This window comes from Physella acuta, unplaced genomic scaffold, assembly GCF_028476545.2.
Source record: "Physella acuta isolate Inbredline_101_S28 unplaced genomic scaffold, ASM2847654v3 ptg000730l, whole genome shotgun sequence".
Taxonomy (NCBI): Eukaryota; Metazoa; Mollusca; class Gastropoda; family Physidae; genus Physella; species Physella acuta.
In genome coordinates, this window is record NW_026732248.1 from 85,573 (window position 1) to 102,597 (window position 17,025).

Below are 17,025 nucleotides of genomic sequence, written 5' to 3' on the forward strand. Positions count from 1 at the left end.
CCGCGGTAATTTAAGTAACAGATAAATCTGCTACAGAATAAAAAAGGAAAACAACAGGGGGAAGAATTCGATCTGAAAGCAGACGGCGATTATCTCCATGTGAATATAAACGCCGAGCGATTCAGTGAACTCTTATCTAACGTGGACCCCCCCTCGGGGGATCGTTGCAACAGTCACGGGGTGCCACCATGAGCGTGCCCTGGCCGTCAACACAAGAATCTGCTACAAGATCAGACGTACACCACCCGTTAGAAGGAGATGTCAGCGTTAAAAATACGAAGACAGGGGCGTAGTTAGGGTAGAAAACAGAGAAGGGGAAGTAATGCCTATTTGAATAGTATAATTATTTTATACGAAGTGACTACTCGGAAAAAAGATTTTTTCGACAGAAAATACGAGACTCAATAGTTCTGCGCATGCGCAGTGACCTTATAAGTTGCGCTAGGGTTAGGGTTAGGGTTCTGCGGTTTGTTTGTAAACACACGCATGCGCAGTACCACCGAAAACATCGCCGCGAATCGGCTAGAATCGGTCAATTTTATATCCTTCTTCGTTTTAATTTGTAAAATCGGTAGGGATTTCCTCCAACATAATTAAGTATTACGTGACAAAATGTTTTGTGCCAGTTGCCAGTTGATTCCAACTGATTTTCTTCTGGACGGGCTTCCATAGCCTTTGTCCACCGAAGAACAATATGCTAGGTAGCAGTTGTTTGATTTTGAAGATTTCAATCGTCTCTTCTCGATGGATAGGGTTGCCAGACACCTTTTCCGAAAATACTGGACACCTTTCCATCCTTCCCTTCTCAGGTATGCCGCAAAGCAGAAGAAGGGGGGGGGGGGGTAACAGAGTATTATTCATATACTTGTCCAGTATTTATATTTATTTTATCCTGGACAGTCTGCTCAAATACTGGACTGTCCAGTTCAAAACTGGACACCTGGCAACCCTATAGATGGATCAGATAACGAGTATCATCTACCCGGGGTCCGAAACCAGGACTTGCGTTAGCAGTCATAAGCTTCATTGCCCGACAACGGCTTCCCCTATATTATATGTGAGTCTTACAAATTCCGAAGTTGGTTATATATATATATATATATATATATATATATATATGTGTGTGTGTGTGTGTGTGCCTGTATTGGCCGAATATGTTTACGCCACTGTACTGGAGACAGAATACATTGTACCACGTTGACTGGAGAGTTTGAACGTTTAGCACCACATGCGCTAAACGTTTTGTTTTTATGGGACAAATGGTCTTGTCAGATGATTGTTTATTTCTATCCAATCTTTGCGTGTGGTCGTCGTGTTTCTCAGTGGGGTCCGCGCTTAGAAATGTTATTTTTTTTTAGATGTTGTGGTGTATATCCGCGTCATATGGGAGATAAATCCTGCTGTACATTAGCAGGGGCAAGCGTGCATTGACTGTCAGTTATTAATGATGTCAGTGTTTTTTTTTTTGGTAATACATCAGAGAATGTTGTCGTTAGCGTGCATGCAAGGACAGTTCGGCTGTGAATATGCTGGCCGGACAGCAGTCAAAAACTTTTTTCTCTGGTGAGGGAAGGAGGGGGGGGGGGGGGGGAAGAGAGAAAGAAGGGGAGGCAACTGAAACTTAAATTTCCAAGAATGCGGACACTAGTAAAAGTATATTTTCTTTATAAATTATTTTTGTTTCCTATTTCATTTGGTGTGTGTGGGGAGGGGTGAGGGGAGAGGGGTAAATTTACCACTTCCACTCCATCCCCCTCCTGAATAGATTCCTGGTCCGAACAAAAGATTATGCAAAAGGGCGGTGTACTGTAAGGTGACAAGTGATCCAACACAGCCATTGACCAGAAATAGGCCTTAAAATGAAAAATAAAATAAAATAATTGATACAAAGTTGTATAAATAAATAAATAAATAAATAAATATATATATATATATATATATATATATATATATATATATATATATATATATATATATATATATATATATATATATATATATATATATATATATATATATATATCTATAATATAACGCTGCTGGTAGTGTGTCAGTCCTTCCTTCCGTCATCGCTATAGATTTTGGAACCATAAAAGTAAACATTCGCACCATGCTGTGCTTTGCAGTGCACCGCAGTGTCTTATTATAAGTATTAGAGTAGGGTTTGTTTATATAGCGGCATAGAGCTATTTTATAATTGCCACGGTTTTTACTCTTTCGCATAACGTCAAGAAAATATTAAATACACGCAAACTGCTAAATCGTATTAAAAAGATTAATCTCAAATATCATTTTCGTTTAGGCTCCAAGAAAAAGTGGATACATTTTAATAACATAATAACAGCAGGGTAGAAAAATCAAATTAACTTAACTCTTTTCTAATTTTGACAAAGGAGGTAATTTAAAAATACATTAAACTCACGCTAATAAAAAATGTGAATGCAAATATACGTTCGTCATAGAAGGAATTAGTGTTGCAATAATATAATTAGCAAAATGTGAATGCAAATTATTCGGATGTGTAAGAGGAAATTATTGTTAGAAAATTATAATTAGCATGGATTGATATAAGGCAATCTTTTATTTATTTTTTTCACTGAATGTAGCCCTTACTGTTTATTACTTATAATTTTTAATCAACTATTCAGCACTATTATAGACGCGTCATCACGTTCATTAGGTGCGCAATGGTTTTAGTTATGAAACTCTTTTGTAAATTTTTAAAATTTAAAGTACTGGAAAAAAATGCGTGAATGGATAAAGTGAAATAGTGTAGGTAAAACACGGTATTTTAAATACTGCCTATTATTTATACTGTTTTCTAATTATTATTCTATCTTTCGGGTTTTATAGGAGAGGCGTAGCGAGGGGGGGGGGGGCATATGTCCCCGGGTGCCGACCTTAAGGGGCGCCAAAGTGGGTTGGAAAAAATTTGCGAGGGGGGGGGGGTGGAAATCGAAAGTTTTAGGGCGGGTGGGTGGAAGGGGTGCAAATCGAAAGTTTGAGGGGGTTGCAAATCACCGGAAAGGGCGCGATTTGGCGCTACGGCCTAGACTGTGAGCAATTTGCCTTTATGATTGCATTTAAATTGTGTTTATGTTATGAGTGTTGTGTTTGTTTTTTCGTTTTTTTTTTTTTTTTTTTTTTTTTTTGCGTTCGTTTGTTTTGTGTTTAGTTTTGTTCTGTTGGTACATTTAAAAAAGATTTACCGTGGCGGAGCACGGGATGCAGCTAGTATATATATATATATATATATATATATATATATATTATATATATGCGGATGTGTATGTGTGCGTGTATAGAAAAAACTGAACTTTAATGCAAATCAAAATACATTTCTCATAAACTAATAAAAACACGATGTAGCCATCTAAATCCGGTTTTCGAACTTTTATTTTCTTGTTTACTTATCTACCGATGTCTAAAATACGGCTAAAGATTAAGAACCCCCTCACCCCTCCCCGCCACTCCACCATCCAACCCAGTCTCCTCCTAAATCCCCGTTTTCTACAAAGCGCCGACAGGTGAGGGAAAAGTAACGTACGTCGTTTTATCTGCCTTATCAGTTTAATGTAGTGCTCATCTAGGCGAGATTCTGGTTCATCCAGACTTCAATAATTTTTCCGTGATTTAAAAAAAAAAATACAAAATAAATAAAACGAGCGCCGTCGTAAAAAAAAAGTAAAAACATGGGATATTGATATGCGTGCGCACGCAACAGCGGGCGTAAACTTTGACGCACTTGGCTATCTAGGATAAATACATCGTCACATTGTGGTAGCTGAGAAACGCTACGGCCGCTCTGCGCATGTCAGAGAAAGCAGTCGATAAAAAGAACTAGGAACAAGCCGGAGGTAACAGTTCACAGAGGTGCATCCACTTGGCCTCTGTTTTTACCGCTGCAGTGTAGGACTTGAACCACGGCTACCAACAAGTAGACTATAGCGTTTGATGAATTCAGACTACAGTTCTGTGGAAGCCAAGTTACAAAATTATATTTTGTAAAGTTGGAATTTGTGAACAGATTAACTTTTTTTTTCTCCTTGGAGTTAGAAAAATCAAGACCGAACAATGCATCTAAAAAGCGCTCTTTTGAACTGTTTTGTTTTAGGATTCATTTGTACGATGGTAAGCCAAAAACCATGTTTATAGACGTTCTTAATTTATGTCTTTCTACTTTATATTTAATCTTTATGTAGATTACATTATTAAATTTTATTTTTAATTAAAAAAACGTACGCGTGGTTAACGTTTATATTTTATTTATTATTAAAAATATTCCGCTGTTTATATTATAAGATGCGTATTTTGTCAAGAAAAAAATTGTTTAAAATGTTAAAACAAGGAACGGTCGTATGATGTTTATGAACGTGCCTCTCTACTTACATGATGCGCATGTTTGTAAAATAGAATACTAGTGTGTATGGCGACCACTTTAGGCTAAGTATCATACATCGCATCACGTGCGTTTAACAGGAAACAACTACCGATTTAGAAGACAAAAAAAAATTATCAACAAAAACAATTACAGCTTAAGTAATCTCAGTTGTAAAGTAAAACTTGAGACTTGTTTTTGTTTGGTGAAATACAACATGATATGGCTAAATGGGATTAAAGGTTAAGTTTTCATACTGAAAATTCGTGGTATCCCACCTTAATCCCACTCCCTCAAACCAATCTTTTGTTTCCGTTTCTGTATATACCAGCTAGTAGATGTCTTCTTGTTAACAGGTAGTATCAGCTAATCCAGGATCCATCACCTGTATGTAGCGATATGTGTTCTAGGTATGGTTGGCCATTAAATCCGCTAGCCTTAGAATACACATCTCTTCACTTGTACTACACTGATCCTGAAGTGTAAGAGAAAAACAAGTTGACAAGTTAACAAAAAATGTCTACACGGGCTGTGGGGTGAAATTTGTATTTCCTCCATTAATGGTTGTAGAAACTTTGGGGCCTAGCGGTAGACCCTGCGCTTGCGTACCTCAGAGACACGCAGTAGCGTAGCGAGGGGGGGGGGGACATATGTCCCCGGGCGCCGACCTTAGGGAGGGGGGCGCCAAAATGGGTTGGAAAAATAAATTGAAAGGTTTAGGGTGGTGCAAATCGAAAGTTTGAGGGGGGAGGGGTGCAAATCGAAATATTGAAGGGGGGGGGTGCAAATCGAAATCTATAGGGGGGGGGGGGTGCAAATCGAAATCTATAGGGGGGGTGCAAATCGAAAAGTTTGTCCCCGGGCGCCGGTTAGGGTCGCTACGCCTCTGGAGACACGAGTTCGGAAGTCTAGACCACAGGTGGCACCATGAAACAACTGGCCCACACGTTCAACCAGGTGGTGCGATACAGATGGCATCGTTCTTAACCCAGTCTGTCTGGCTAATGAGCACTGATTGAGCCGGCAATGACCGTATTCTAGATACCGTATATAAGAATCGTTAAATGTAATTTCGATCAACATCTCAAGTTAAATTTATGCTCAGTAAAATTGCAACGACTACGTAACCACTAGATAAATGTGAGTTTAGTTTAGTCTAAGAAAAAACCATACAAAAATTTTGCGTTAAATTTTTTATGTTATTTATGTAGCCCACTGTAAGTGATATGACCTAATTCACTTAGACATACACATAGTCTAGTGGCTTAACTCGCACTTGCTAACACGGAAGTAGCGTGTTGGGTACAGGTTAGAGACCCCCCCCCCCCCACATCTTACACTGCCCACCCCTCCCCCACCACCACTCACACACGGTAGTAGCTGATGGTTAAATATGTGCACGATTTGACATCCCTTTGCCCCAGCTAATTATACCCCATCCCATTAGTTTTAGAGCAGGGGTCTCCAAACTTTTCAGTCCGAGGGCCGCATTAACTATCGAATTTCAGTTCGGGGGCCAGTTTCTTCCAGACTTGTCTTTGATTTTTCTGGACAAAGTTCCTCAGCTATCCCAAACAAACGTTTTTTTTTCCATGGACAAAAAGATCTCCGCGGGCCGGATGAGAGGACCTCGGGGGCCGCATGTGGCCCGAGGGCCGTAGTTTGGAGACTCCTGCATTAGAGTATAAGCTTCTGTGTACATTACATAATCCGTTTACTAGAATACACTCTATTGTCCACCTTTGTCCCGACTCTACTTCTCAAATCTCTAACGGGTACCTGACTCTACTCCACCTATCTCTGGCGGGTACCTGACTTTACTAACCCCATCTCTAACTGGTACCTGACTCTACTCCACCTAGCTCTAACATGCCTAGGCGTAATGTTAATCTTTTCCAAAGTTGACAAAAGGTAAACTCTACTTCATCTCTACCATGAAATAAGTCTATCATGTCTGAAATTAAAACTTGTTGTATTTGACAGGTTTACAATGCCGTTTCTCTTTTATTACAATTTTGAACCAGAATTTGAATTGCCTGTCATTACTCATTTTTCACAAGTAGGCCTATGTAGACATACATGATAATATTACGGTGCATTAGCACTAAAGTCCTACCTATTATCTTGTCTTATATAATGGCTTCTGTCCACACTCTCAACCCAATACACTCGAGTCTATACGTCTGACAGCCGCTTCACTGTAATTCTCTTCAGTTATTACATTTCATTCACCAACAATAAGCATAAAGTTCCACCCAATTTAAAAAATGCATAAAAAACGTTTTAATAACAAGTTTTTATGTAATAATGCACTAAAAAGGAGAAAGTAAATGATTATCTTTAAATATATAATAATGAACTATTATTTAGATAACTTAAAAAAAAGAGCCGGGCGCTCTATTATTATGAATTGAATTCCTTTACCAGAATTTAAAAAGCGAACCACAAAAAAATGGTTGATAATTGTCTTACTTATTATGACATGACTTGAAAACTTGTGGTCTGAAAGTCTCTTTAGTCATCCATGAATCAGTAAAAAAACAACTCGTAGACGACTTTCGTTCCGGGTTTCTTTCGGACAATCTTCTATATAAATTATTTATTTTTATCTATTTCGCCCTAGTGGGAGAGGGGGGGGGGGGTCGATGGTCGTGCGCCGGGGCAAGGAAAGGTACCCACCCCCTCCACCCTGAGAGATGCTTACTAGAAATTTGATGTCGTTTCCTAAAGCACCTATCGTTTTAACCCAAGTACAAATATTAATGCAATTAATTAATATCCCGTGGAGAAAAAACAATTGTTATTAGCATTAGCTGAATTCCTTTTAATTAGTAAAACAAATATGTCGGTCTAGTTACTAGAGTACAAGTTCAGCCGTCCCCGCATATGAATACCGTTCTATTAATGCGCCACTAATCACAGCGCCATTACGTGCACTCGATGAAACTGCTGACGGTTTCGCCACTTGCCGAGGCGAACCAAAACACGACGAAACACGTTTCGCATTCCTGACCGCGAAGCCTATCGTCTGCCCAGATAGTGGACGTCAGTCAAAACAACACCGTACGTTTGATGTAGACGCCTTGTATCTAATGGAATTTCTGCTATCTTGGCGTTCAATTTGTTGGTACCTACCTTAATGGTATTCCTGGATTTTAACATCGGACCAGTGGCGAATCTAGGGCGAGGAGGGGGAGGGGAGAGGAGCTAGGGAGGGGAGGGGTGGCCCGCCAATAGTAGTATTATTTTAATAACACCGGGCAGGCAATCAATTGTTAAACTACACAAGTAAATATTCCATTTTATGATTATTGACATGACTTAACAATGTGACCTTCAATTTTTTTTTATAAATAAATCAAAGTTTAAACATTTAAAATTTTTTTTATAATACTCTAATCTGAATACGAAAAATTGCAAAAGTAGAGATAAAAAAACAGAGTAAAAAACATTAGATTTACCTACTTTTAACATAACTTTCATATATTAAGGTAGCACAAATCCTTTGAATTGATAGAAAAAAACAACAACCTAAGAAGGTGTGATATAAGTGCAGCCAACTCCCTATTTTAATACAGTTCTATTCGTGTGCCAAAAAGATTTGAAAAGAGCTTGTTTTAAAACGGTACATAATGAAAAATTGAGCAATTCAACACGTTGAAGTATGAAAAGTTGAGTAATTTAACTCCGTGATTTATGAACATTTGAATAGTTTAACACGGAGATGAGTGAAAAGTTGAGTAATTTAAACAGTATAAAAAGTTGAGTAATTTAAAACAGTATAAAACGTTGAGTAATTTAAAACAGTATACAAAGTTGAGTAATTTAAAACAGTATAAAAAGTTGAGTAATTTAAAACAGTATAAAACGTTGAGTAATTTAAAACAGTATTAAAAGTTGAGTAATTTAAAACAGTATAAAACGTTGAGTAATTTAAAACAGTATAAAAAGTTGAGTAATTTAAAACAGTATAAAACGTTGAGTAATTTAAAACAGTATAACAAGTTAAGTAATATAACACCGTGATAAATGAATAACAAATTAATTTAATCCCCCAGAGCCCCCTCAGTCCCAGACCATCACAAATGTGGTTGGACGGAGGGTGGGGGGTGGGGGAGCCTATCCGTATAGCACTCTCGGTCAATCCACTTGAAGTCTCTGTCCCCACAAAGTTTTGTAGCCCTGACCTAGGGTGATTTGGGGGGGGGGGGGGGGAATCCGTATAGCACTTTCGGTCAATCCACTTGAAGTCTCTGTCCCCACAAAGTTTTGTAGCCCTGACCTAGGGTGATTGGGGGGGGGGGGGGGCAATCCGTATAGCACTCTCGGTCAATCCACTTGAAGTCTCTGTCCCCACAAAGTTCTGTATCCCTGGCCTAGGGTGATACCCACTGTAAAAGGCGCTAGTTGACCCGGTAGAAACACATTGAAACCAAATGGTCCATTTAATCTCCCCAGGTGGACTCTACGTCCTACAGACTCAAGCCCGGAATCCGAACACGAGACTTTTCTGTAAGCAATCCCGACCGCGCCGTAACTCTTTAACCACGTTTTGCGAGAAACAAAAATTCGAAGTGGCTACTCGGAAAAAAGATGTTTCGGCAGAAAATACGAAACTTAATAGTTCTGCGCTTGCGCAGTGTCCTTGATAGCTGAGCTAGTGCTAGTGCTAGTGCTAGGGCTAGGGCTAGGGCTAGGGTTAGGGTTAGGGTTAGGGTTAGGGTTAGGGTTAGGGTTAGGGTTAGGGTTAGGGTTAGGGTTAGGGTTAGGGTTAGGGTTAGGGTTAGGGTTCTGCGGTTTGTTTGTAAACACACGCATGCGAAGTACTATCGAAAACATTGCAGCGAATGAAGGTGGTAGTTTCTCTCCGTTGCGCATGCGTATCTTTTTCCAGCTAGAATCAGCCAAAACAATTAGCACGGGAGGATAGTTTGGCCGAGGGAGCACAAATTGTTACCGACTTCTAGCCATGGTATGACTGAGAAAAATATGCAACACTTTATTTTATAAGCCATTTCACCCCCCACAGGTCAGATGTAACGTGATTGTGAGCACTGACTCGACCGTTGACACAACGCAACCACCCAGTGAAACAACCCAACCACCCAGCGGAACAGCACAGCCAACCAGCGGGCCATCCCAACCAAGCTCTGGGCCATCACAGCCAACCACTGATACCAGCGGCTACGAATCAGCTGAAACTTTAGAAGGTTTCCTGACGCTGTTTGCTAATGACTCCAAGCCACAAGAGAGTAAAGTTTTTTTAATAATTTTTTTTTAAATAAGAAAATGTATGATATCCTCATGATACATTTTGTCATAAGTTAGAATTGTCATAAGTTGTCAGGCTTTGGTATTGCAATCTTCTATGTCAGTAATTACTATTGTCCTAACGATAAGCTCTATTTGGACTGCAGATTACATAACGTATGCACTAGTCTTATCATGATTCACGTGACAGGTTTTTTTTCCTTTCGCCTGGAAGAGTTCCAAAACAATGTAATGCATTCGATAAGATTTTCTTACTCTTGTTGTCACTTGTCACTATTGATTATGTTTGATATCTGTAGCACATTCAACAGAGGCGACCGAGTTGACGATAATCCTTCCATCATATTGTTGACATGGATTAAAAACGTGTTCTTTTTTTAGATTTTGCAATCAAAGCGACCGTAAAAACAATAAAAATTAAAAACTTAAGTCTAAATAATTCAGAAATTTAATATTTTTAGAATCAATGTTATAAAAGTTGCAAATCCAGAGAACTTGAAAATAATTTTTTGAGTTTAAGGCTACATTTGTTTTAATTCAGCAGGCTTAAGTTATAACCCGATGTTTCACTTTCGTAAGACAAACATTGATTGGCTGTATAGGAACTCCGTGATCGATTTCTGACAGCCCCACTTCATAGTTTTTTGTTTACAAAATTTTACAGATTAAGTTTTTAAATAACAATGCAAATTTAAACCACAAGACCTAGTTCTGATATTTTTACATTCTCGTATACAAAGTATAAAGAAAGTATTGTAATCGTGAAAAAAAAAATTCGAGATTTTTTCAAATCTTGTCCGTATGTCTCTCTCTCTCTCTCTCTCTCTCTCTCTCTGTGTGTGTGTGTGTGTGTGCGTGTGTCTGTAAACACGATAACTTGAGTCAGTGGCGGAACTAGAAAAAAAGGGCCACCCCGCAAAAAAATTTTTTAGGCCCCCTCCCCATATATATATATATATATATATATATATATATATATATATATATATATATATATATATATATATATATATATATATATATATATATATATATATATATATATCTATATAGGCCTATATATGAAATATATATATATATATATATATATATATATATATATATATATATATATATATATATATATATATATATATATATATAATCACGAATTACGAACATAGGATACTTATTGCTGACCTGTTCGAAATTTGAAAAAAAAATCGATTAAAAAAAATTTCAACATCATGTCATGTGTGCAAGTGCATTAGTGTGTTTTGTGAAAATCAGTATTAATTAACTTCTGATAGAAGTCTGCTTAATAACTAGTTGGTCAAAATAATATAAAACATGAAAGCTTTGTATAAGTAATGGTGTCTCGTGTTATGTTTATTTTTATGTTTTTTTTTGTATTTATATTATAATTTTTAAAAATATTATTGATTTAATACACTTTCTTTTTTATACAATGTCATTCTTTAGTAATTACTTTATTTTAAAAATAATAATTAGAGAAGTAATTGCTTTTTAATTTGTTTAGTACAAATCTATTAAAAGGAGCTTATGATCACCCCTATTTGACTATTTTAAAAAAAGAGAAATAAGTCATGAAAGTGGTTTGAACATTTGCTTATCTTTGATACGTTTAATCGAATGAGAAGGACTCGGCTTTCACAGTGGTTTAAAAACAAAGGGAAACAGAATATACAAGAGCGTGGGGTGGTGTCTATTGAATAAAAATAATCCAACCGCAGTTACGGTAATTTTTTACAAAACAACCATTATGTCAAAAATGAAAGAAAATTTACTTTTTTTAACTATGAAAAAAATTATTATGGTCGGCTCTGGGTCCCTAAATGGCGTGGGCCCCCCCCGCATTGCGGGGTCTGGCGGCACTGTAGTTCCGCCCCTGACTTGAGTACCGTTACAGCTAGGTTGATGAAATTGCTTTCAAGTATTATATCAAATTTGTAGATCCGTATGAACTTTTCAGCGATTTCCGATAACCGGAAGTGGAACTTTTTCTACTTTCAATTTTTCAAAAGCCTAAAACTTGAGTACTATTGCAGATATTTAAATGAAATTTCACATGTAAGTAAAAGATCTAATTCTCTGCACTCTTTCAAATTTTGAGTAATTTCCATTGACCGGAGTTAGTAATTTAGGCTATTTCCGATTTCTTAAAAACGCATGTGAATTTATAAAGTACTATTAATATTCCGCACAATTATACACATTTTATTTGGCGTTTACTTGGTGCGCAATTCTTTTTAGTACGAGATTCTATTCTATTTTAAAAAGTTTAAGTAATTAAAAATGGATTTAAAATATTGTCTATATCCCAAGTTGCCATCCCAGTTTTATATAAGAATAGTCGATAACGTTTACGGGAGATCACTCCCGGTTTATTTTGCTTACTAGCCTATTGAAACGCAGGATGCCATCGTTTATACCCGCCATTACACATGGAAACCATATTGTTTTTGCTTTTTTTACATTTCTTATTTATTTACCGAAAATATTTTAAAATAAACATCAAATACATTCAATCTTTAGTAAAATCCGAAAAAAAACCCCAAACAGATAGGATTTTATAACCTATATTAATTTAAACTACGCCGTGCATAATTAATATCTGATCATAAGACCTAACACTAACCCTAGCACTTACTTCAGACAACAGACCTAACCCCAACAACCCAACCCCTGCACTCTAGCCTGTACCACCACACTTGGAGCATTTAACACGCCCCCACTCACACACGTGTTTTAGGCTCGCCGTTTTACTCACTCCCAAGGCCGCTTGGTGTCACCAACCAAACTCGCGGCTCATTAATCAAAACTCACCACTCGCATGTGCTCGGATGACGTAAGTTCCCAGGCGTGTGAAAAAAATGGTTGTGTTGACAGAAAACGCTGGGAATATTTTCGCATCGTTTGCACACTTATAAAGTGTGCACCTTGGTGGTGATGCTATTTTTAGCCGTGAGCAACTTTGTAAACAATCGAAATGGTCTAAGTGGGGATGAATAAGTGGGGGCAGCACGCAGTGTCCACCAAAGCCACCGCTAGTGTGGGATTAATCCTGTATTTGTGTCACATCGAGGTTTTACGTGGTGTACGGAAACTGTCTTACATTAAAAACAAGTTAATTAAAAAGTCTAGTGACAATTTTAGCGCAATTTCCTTATGTTATCTAAAAATAGCTCTGTCGTAGCGTAAATCAAGAGCAGGGTTAGTAAAACCATTGGTTAGTTATTAAAACGTTTTTATTAAAAAAAAATTTCAGTATTTTACATGTTTTATTTACAATAGAGTTACATGACTAAAAACCATTGCGCGCCTAGATACTGAACGTGATGACGAAACCATAGAACGTGATGGTGCAGCTATTGAACGTGATGACGCGTGTGGTGTGGTTGGAAAAAATGCCTACTAATTCGGTCCAAATTTTAATTAATTCAAAAAATTTTTTGTGACCGAACGAAAGGATATTTTTGAAAACTTTCTTCGGCAATATTGTTCTAAATTATGGCAGGAATCGATTGGTACATATTTCAAGTCGCTAAGTGGTCTGGTTGCCGAGATATGGGCAAAAAACTGCATTTTTTCGAGGTTTTTTGGCTTTTCCTGGAAATACATGAAAGAAACCCGGAATTTTTATGGCCTATGTTCATTCTCGTAACTTGCTTAACATAATTGCTTTTGGAACTAGTCATCGATATTGCTTCGTTGAGGAGGAGATACGACTTAAAGCCCGGACACACATTCATACATCCATACATTCATAGATTCATCCATCCATTCCCAGAAATGACGAGTTAATAAACGCAATTCTCCAGAATGGAAATTGCGCTAAAAACATTAAAGAAAATATGTCTCTGACCAGAGCGTCTTCCCTTGATCGATTTATAAGTTGATTGTTGGCTAATTATAAAACAAATAACTTATAAAAATAACAAATTGACACAGAATAAACGTGTTCTTATTATATTTATCTTGCTTTCTCTGTCGTCAGTCTGTCGACAGTCTGTTTGACGATAGTCTCGAATTTTTTTTTGTTAAAGTCTGGAATGGTCATGAAGTAATTCCCTTGTTACCTTTAGACTTAGGCCTTTTAGAAATACAATATAGATCTAATTTTATTAGACCTACAGTAAAATGAACTCCGTGGTGTTTTTTTTTACTCTACGTCGCACTAATTCATTTTAAAAAGTTAAAAACAACCACGTAAATATAAGATATTCTCCGTCATCAATCATGTGGACACAGGCAAAACATCGGGACTCTACCACATCTCCCCATCGTATTTGGTTCTAGGCTAGTCCTACAAGTTGAGTCCATGACATTCCGGCAGCTTTTGCTTCACTATCAATTGATCTTTTTAAAGTTTGATGTGACTCATAGCTTTTTAAAAATACATATATATATTTATATACAATTTAATGAACACCATATTTTTTTTGGTTTCAGTTTCATATAGTTTTGACAACGCTACAGGCAAGGCCGTCATTTCAGGTATTATATCTACATAACAAATTTTAGACATATTGAACATAATAAGCATTACAAATATATATATATATATATATATATATATATATATATATATATATATATATATATATATATATATATATATATATATATATATATAGTATATTTATATTTAATGTATAATTTTATGTATGTGAGGTGTGGTTAATTGGAGGGCGTGGGCGTATGGTAGAGCACTCGATTTTTGACCTTCTAAAGAGCCAAGTAGTGCAAATAATAACTTGGTGATAGAAATGATAAAGGAGTGGTATTTTTTAACGTCTAGTTTTAAAAAGGTTTATGAAAAAGTCTAATTGTATACATATGTTACTCTTTAGCTTGTAGCACTCACTAGATTTAACCATACCTTTAGCTGCCGGTGGTAGACTAGCAGAGTCAGACGACTGCTCTCCACGACCTACTACTGTGAGGATTGAAGTACCGCTAGACAACCCGAGGGTACGGTACTTTCCCTTGTGTACCCGAATAGAACGATGTGGGGGTTGTACGGCCACGCCCAACGTGGCGTGTGTCCCCACCTATGTGGAGCGCGTCAGCTACAAGGTGAGTCCGCTATAGTTAATGCGAGGTAACTAGCATATCTGTATAGAGCGTGTTAGCAACATGAGTCCGCCATTTTTAACGCGAGGTAACTAACACACAGGCATAGCGCGGGCCAGCTACAAAGTGAGTTCGTTATAGTTAATGCGAGGTAACCAAGATATATGTATAGAGCGGGTCAACTAAATAGTGAGTCCGACATTTTTAACGCGAGGTAACTAACACACAGGTATAGCGCGGGCCAGCTACAAAGTGAGTTCACCATAGTTAATGCGAGGTAACTAACATATATATATATATATATATATATATATATATATATATATATATATATATATATATATATATATATATATATATATATATATAGAGAGAGAGAGAGAGAGAGAGAGAGAGAGAGAGAGAGAGAGAGAGAGCGGGTCAGCTACACAGCGAGTCCGCCACTTTTATGGGATGTTATTAAAAGTTTGTTTTAAACTAATTTTCTAAATTCGAATACATTTTACAGTGCATTTTTGTTACAACTGAGAAAAAAATTCAACATTTACAAGTAGGTCTAATGTATATCTCGAGTATTTCAATCACCTCTTCATTTCCCCAGGTGTTGAAAGGGGAATACCCGTACGACGGCGCCCAACATCTCATGTTCCCAGGGTACGCCAATGTCGTCATCGAGCGTCACGTCACCTGCAGAGTCCAGTGCATGCTCAACGCGGAAAAGTGCGGCCCCGGCAAGTCGTTTGACTCCTACAGGTGCAGCTGCCAGTGCCTGGACATCCGCAGGTGCGAGCCGCCATTTTTCTTCGACCCGGAGACGTGCCGGTGTAGTTGTGGTCCAGTCAACTGCTGCCCCGCGGGTCAGGCCACGCCCTGTCGTCTGGTTGTGAATAACAGCACGTGCCTGTGAGTTGGTACTATGTAATATATATATATATATATATATATATATATATATATATATATATATATATATATATATATATATATATATATATATATATATATATATATAAAAGCCTAAAAATCAAGATCTTTTAAATGTCAATTTTAAATGGACTTTTTCATTAGATTAATCGTTGAAGCAGAAACAGTCACATTGGAGTAGTTTGTCCCCTTAGAATGCTTTGAACTCCAATTTTTATTCATCATATAAATTAGTCTTACATTTTTAATGGTATTTTTCTTTATCCCCTTACTTCATGTTCATAAAATGTACAGTTTTCATTGATAAATATAGTTAGAAATGTTAGTTTGCAGGATTCAATACGTCAAAAATTAAAACATGCATTTTTGGGGGCGGGGGGGGGGGGGGGGGGGGTTGGGTGTGTGTGTGTGGGGGGGGGATAAATACCCTTTTAAAACAGCACAAATTAAACTCCAATTTCATCTATCGGTTTTATAAGTTGACCTGCTTTCCTCACACTGTTACCTGCGTACTTTATAATTCATAGGTGTGACATCGACAACAGAATTCACATCAGCACCGGCAACAGCAACGGCAACAGTTCGTCGCTTCAGGTAGTTCACAACGTCCCGGCGGAGACGACGCCACCACCAGCAACCCCGAGCACCACAACCGCAACATCATCAGCCAACGACCCCTGCGCGACATACCCCTGCCCACCACGCACCTCCAAATATCTCACCCCACAAGGCTTATGTAGCTGCCGATTGGATCGCCCCCGACCCCCATTGCGAAGAAACTAAAATTATCTCAAACTTCGCAACATCAACATCAAGCATTGGTTGTCGGCTTCAACACGCCTTCAAAAACATTATATATTTTTCTGCGATAAAAAAAAAGTGAAAAATATTTTCTTAATATATTGGACACCAAATAACTGAAAAAACAAAACAAAACAAAGCTGTTCTTTAATTCGTTTGCCCAAGCTGATGATTAGCCAACGTTTGCCAAACGTGTTATGTAAATTATGCATGCCAATCTGACGATTAACATTGACAAAGAAAAAGTTCAAAAAGTTTTTTTTTAATTAATGATAACTAATGAACTTTTTCTGATATGTTTCAAAATAAAACTAAATATTTATAGCAATGCTTTTTTCGTGTGTCTGAAAAAATGCTGAGTAAATTAAATTGAAAACTAAAAAATTTTTTTTCGTAAAATGAAAAAAAAAAAGTTTCGTTGCTATTTTGTTGGATATCTTTTTATGTAAGGGGAAGCTACCTGATAATTTTGAAAATACTTCCAAGACACCAATTGACCTGGAATATTGAACGGACCCTCAGACCAACACGAAGAAGCTAAAAATAGCCGAGAATGAGAAACTGACCACGAGTGA

At 37.3% G+C, this 17,025-nt stretch overlaps 1 protein-coding gene across 1 annotated transcript; it reads left to right on the top strand.

Moving 5' to 3' along the window:
* The first annotated feature begins 3,770 nt into the window (after positions 1-3,770).
* Positions 3,771-16,774, top strand: LOC131950049 (uncharacterized). The gene is made up of 6 exons (XM_059312080.1): positions 3,771-4,131; positions 9,408-9,630; positions 14,102-14,146; positions 14,538-14,728; positions 15,327-15,628; positions 16,177-16,774. The coding sequence occupies exons 1-6, from the start codon at positions 4,075-4,077 to the stop codon at positions 16,430-16,432; spliced, it is 1,074 nt and encodes a 357-aa protein (XP_059168063.1). The 5' UTR covers positions 3,771-4,074; the 3' UTR covers positions 16,433-16,774.
* Positions 16,775-17,025: the final 251 nt, after the last annotated feature.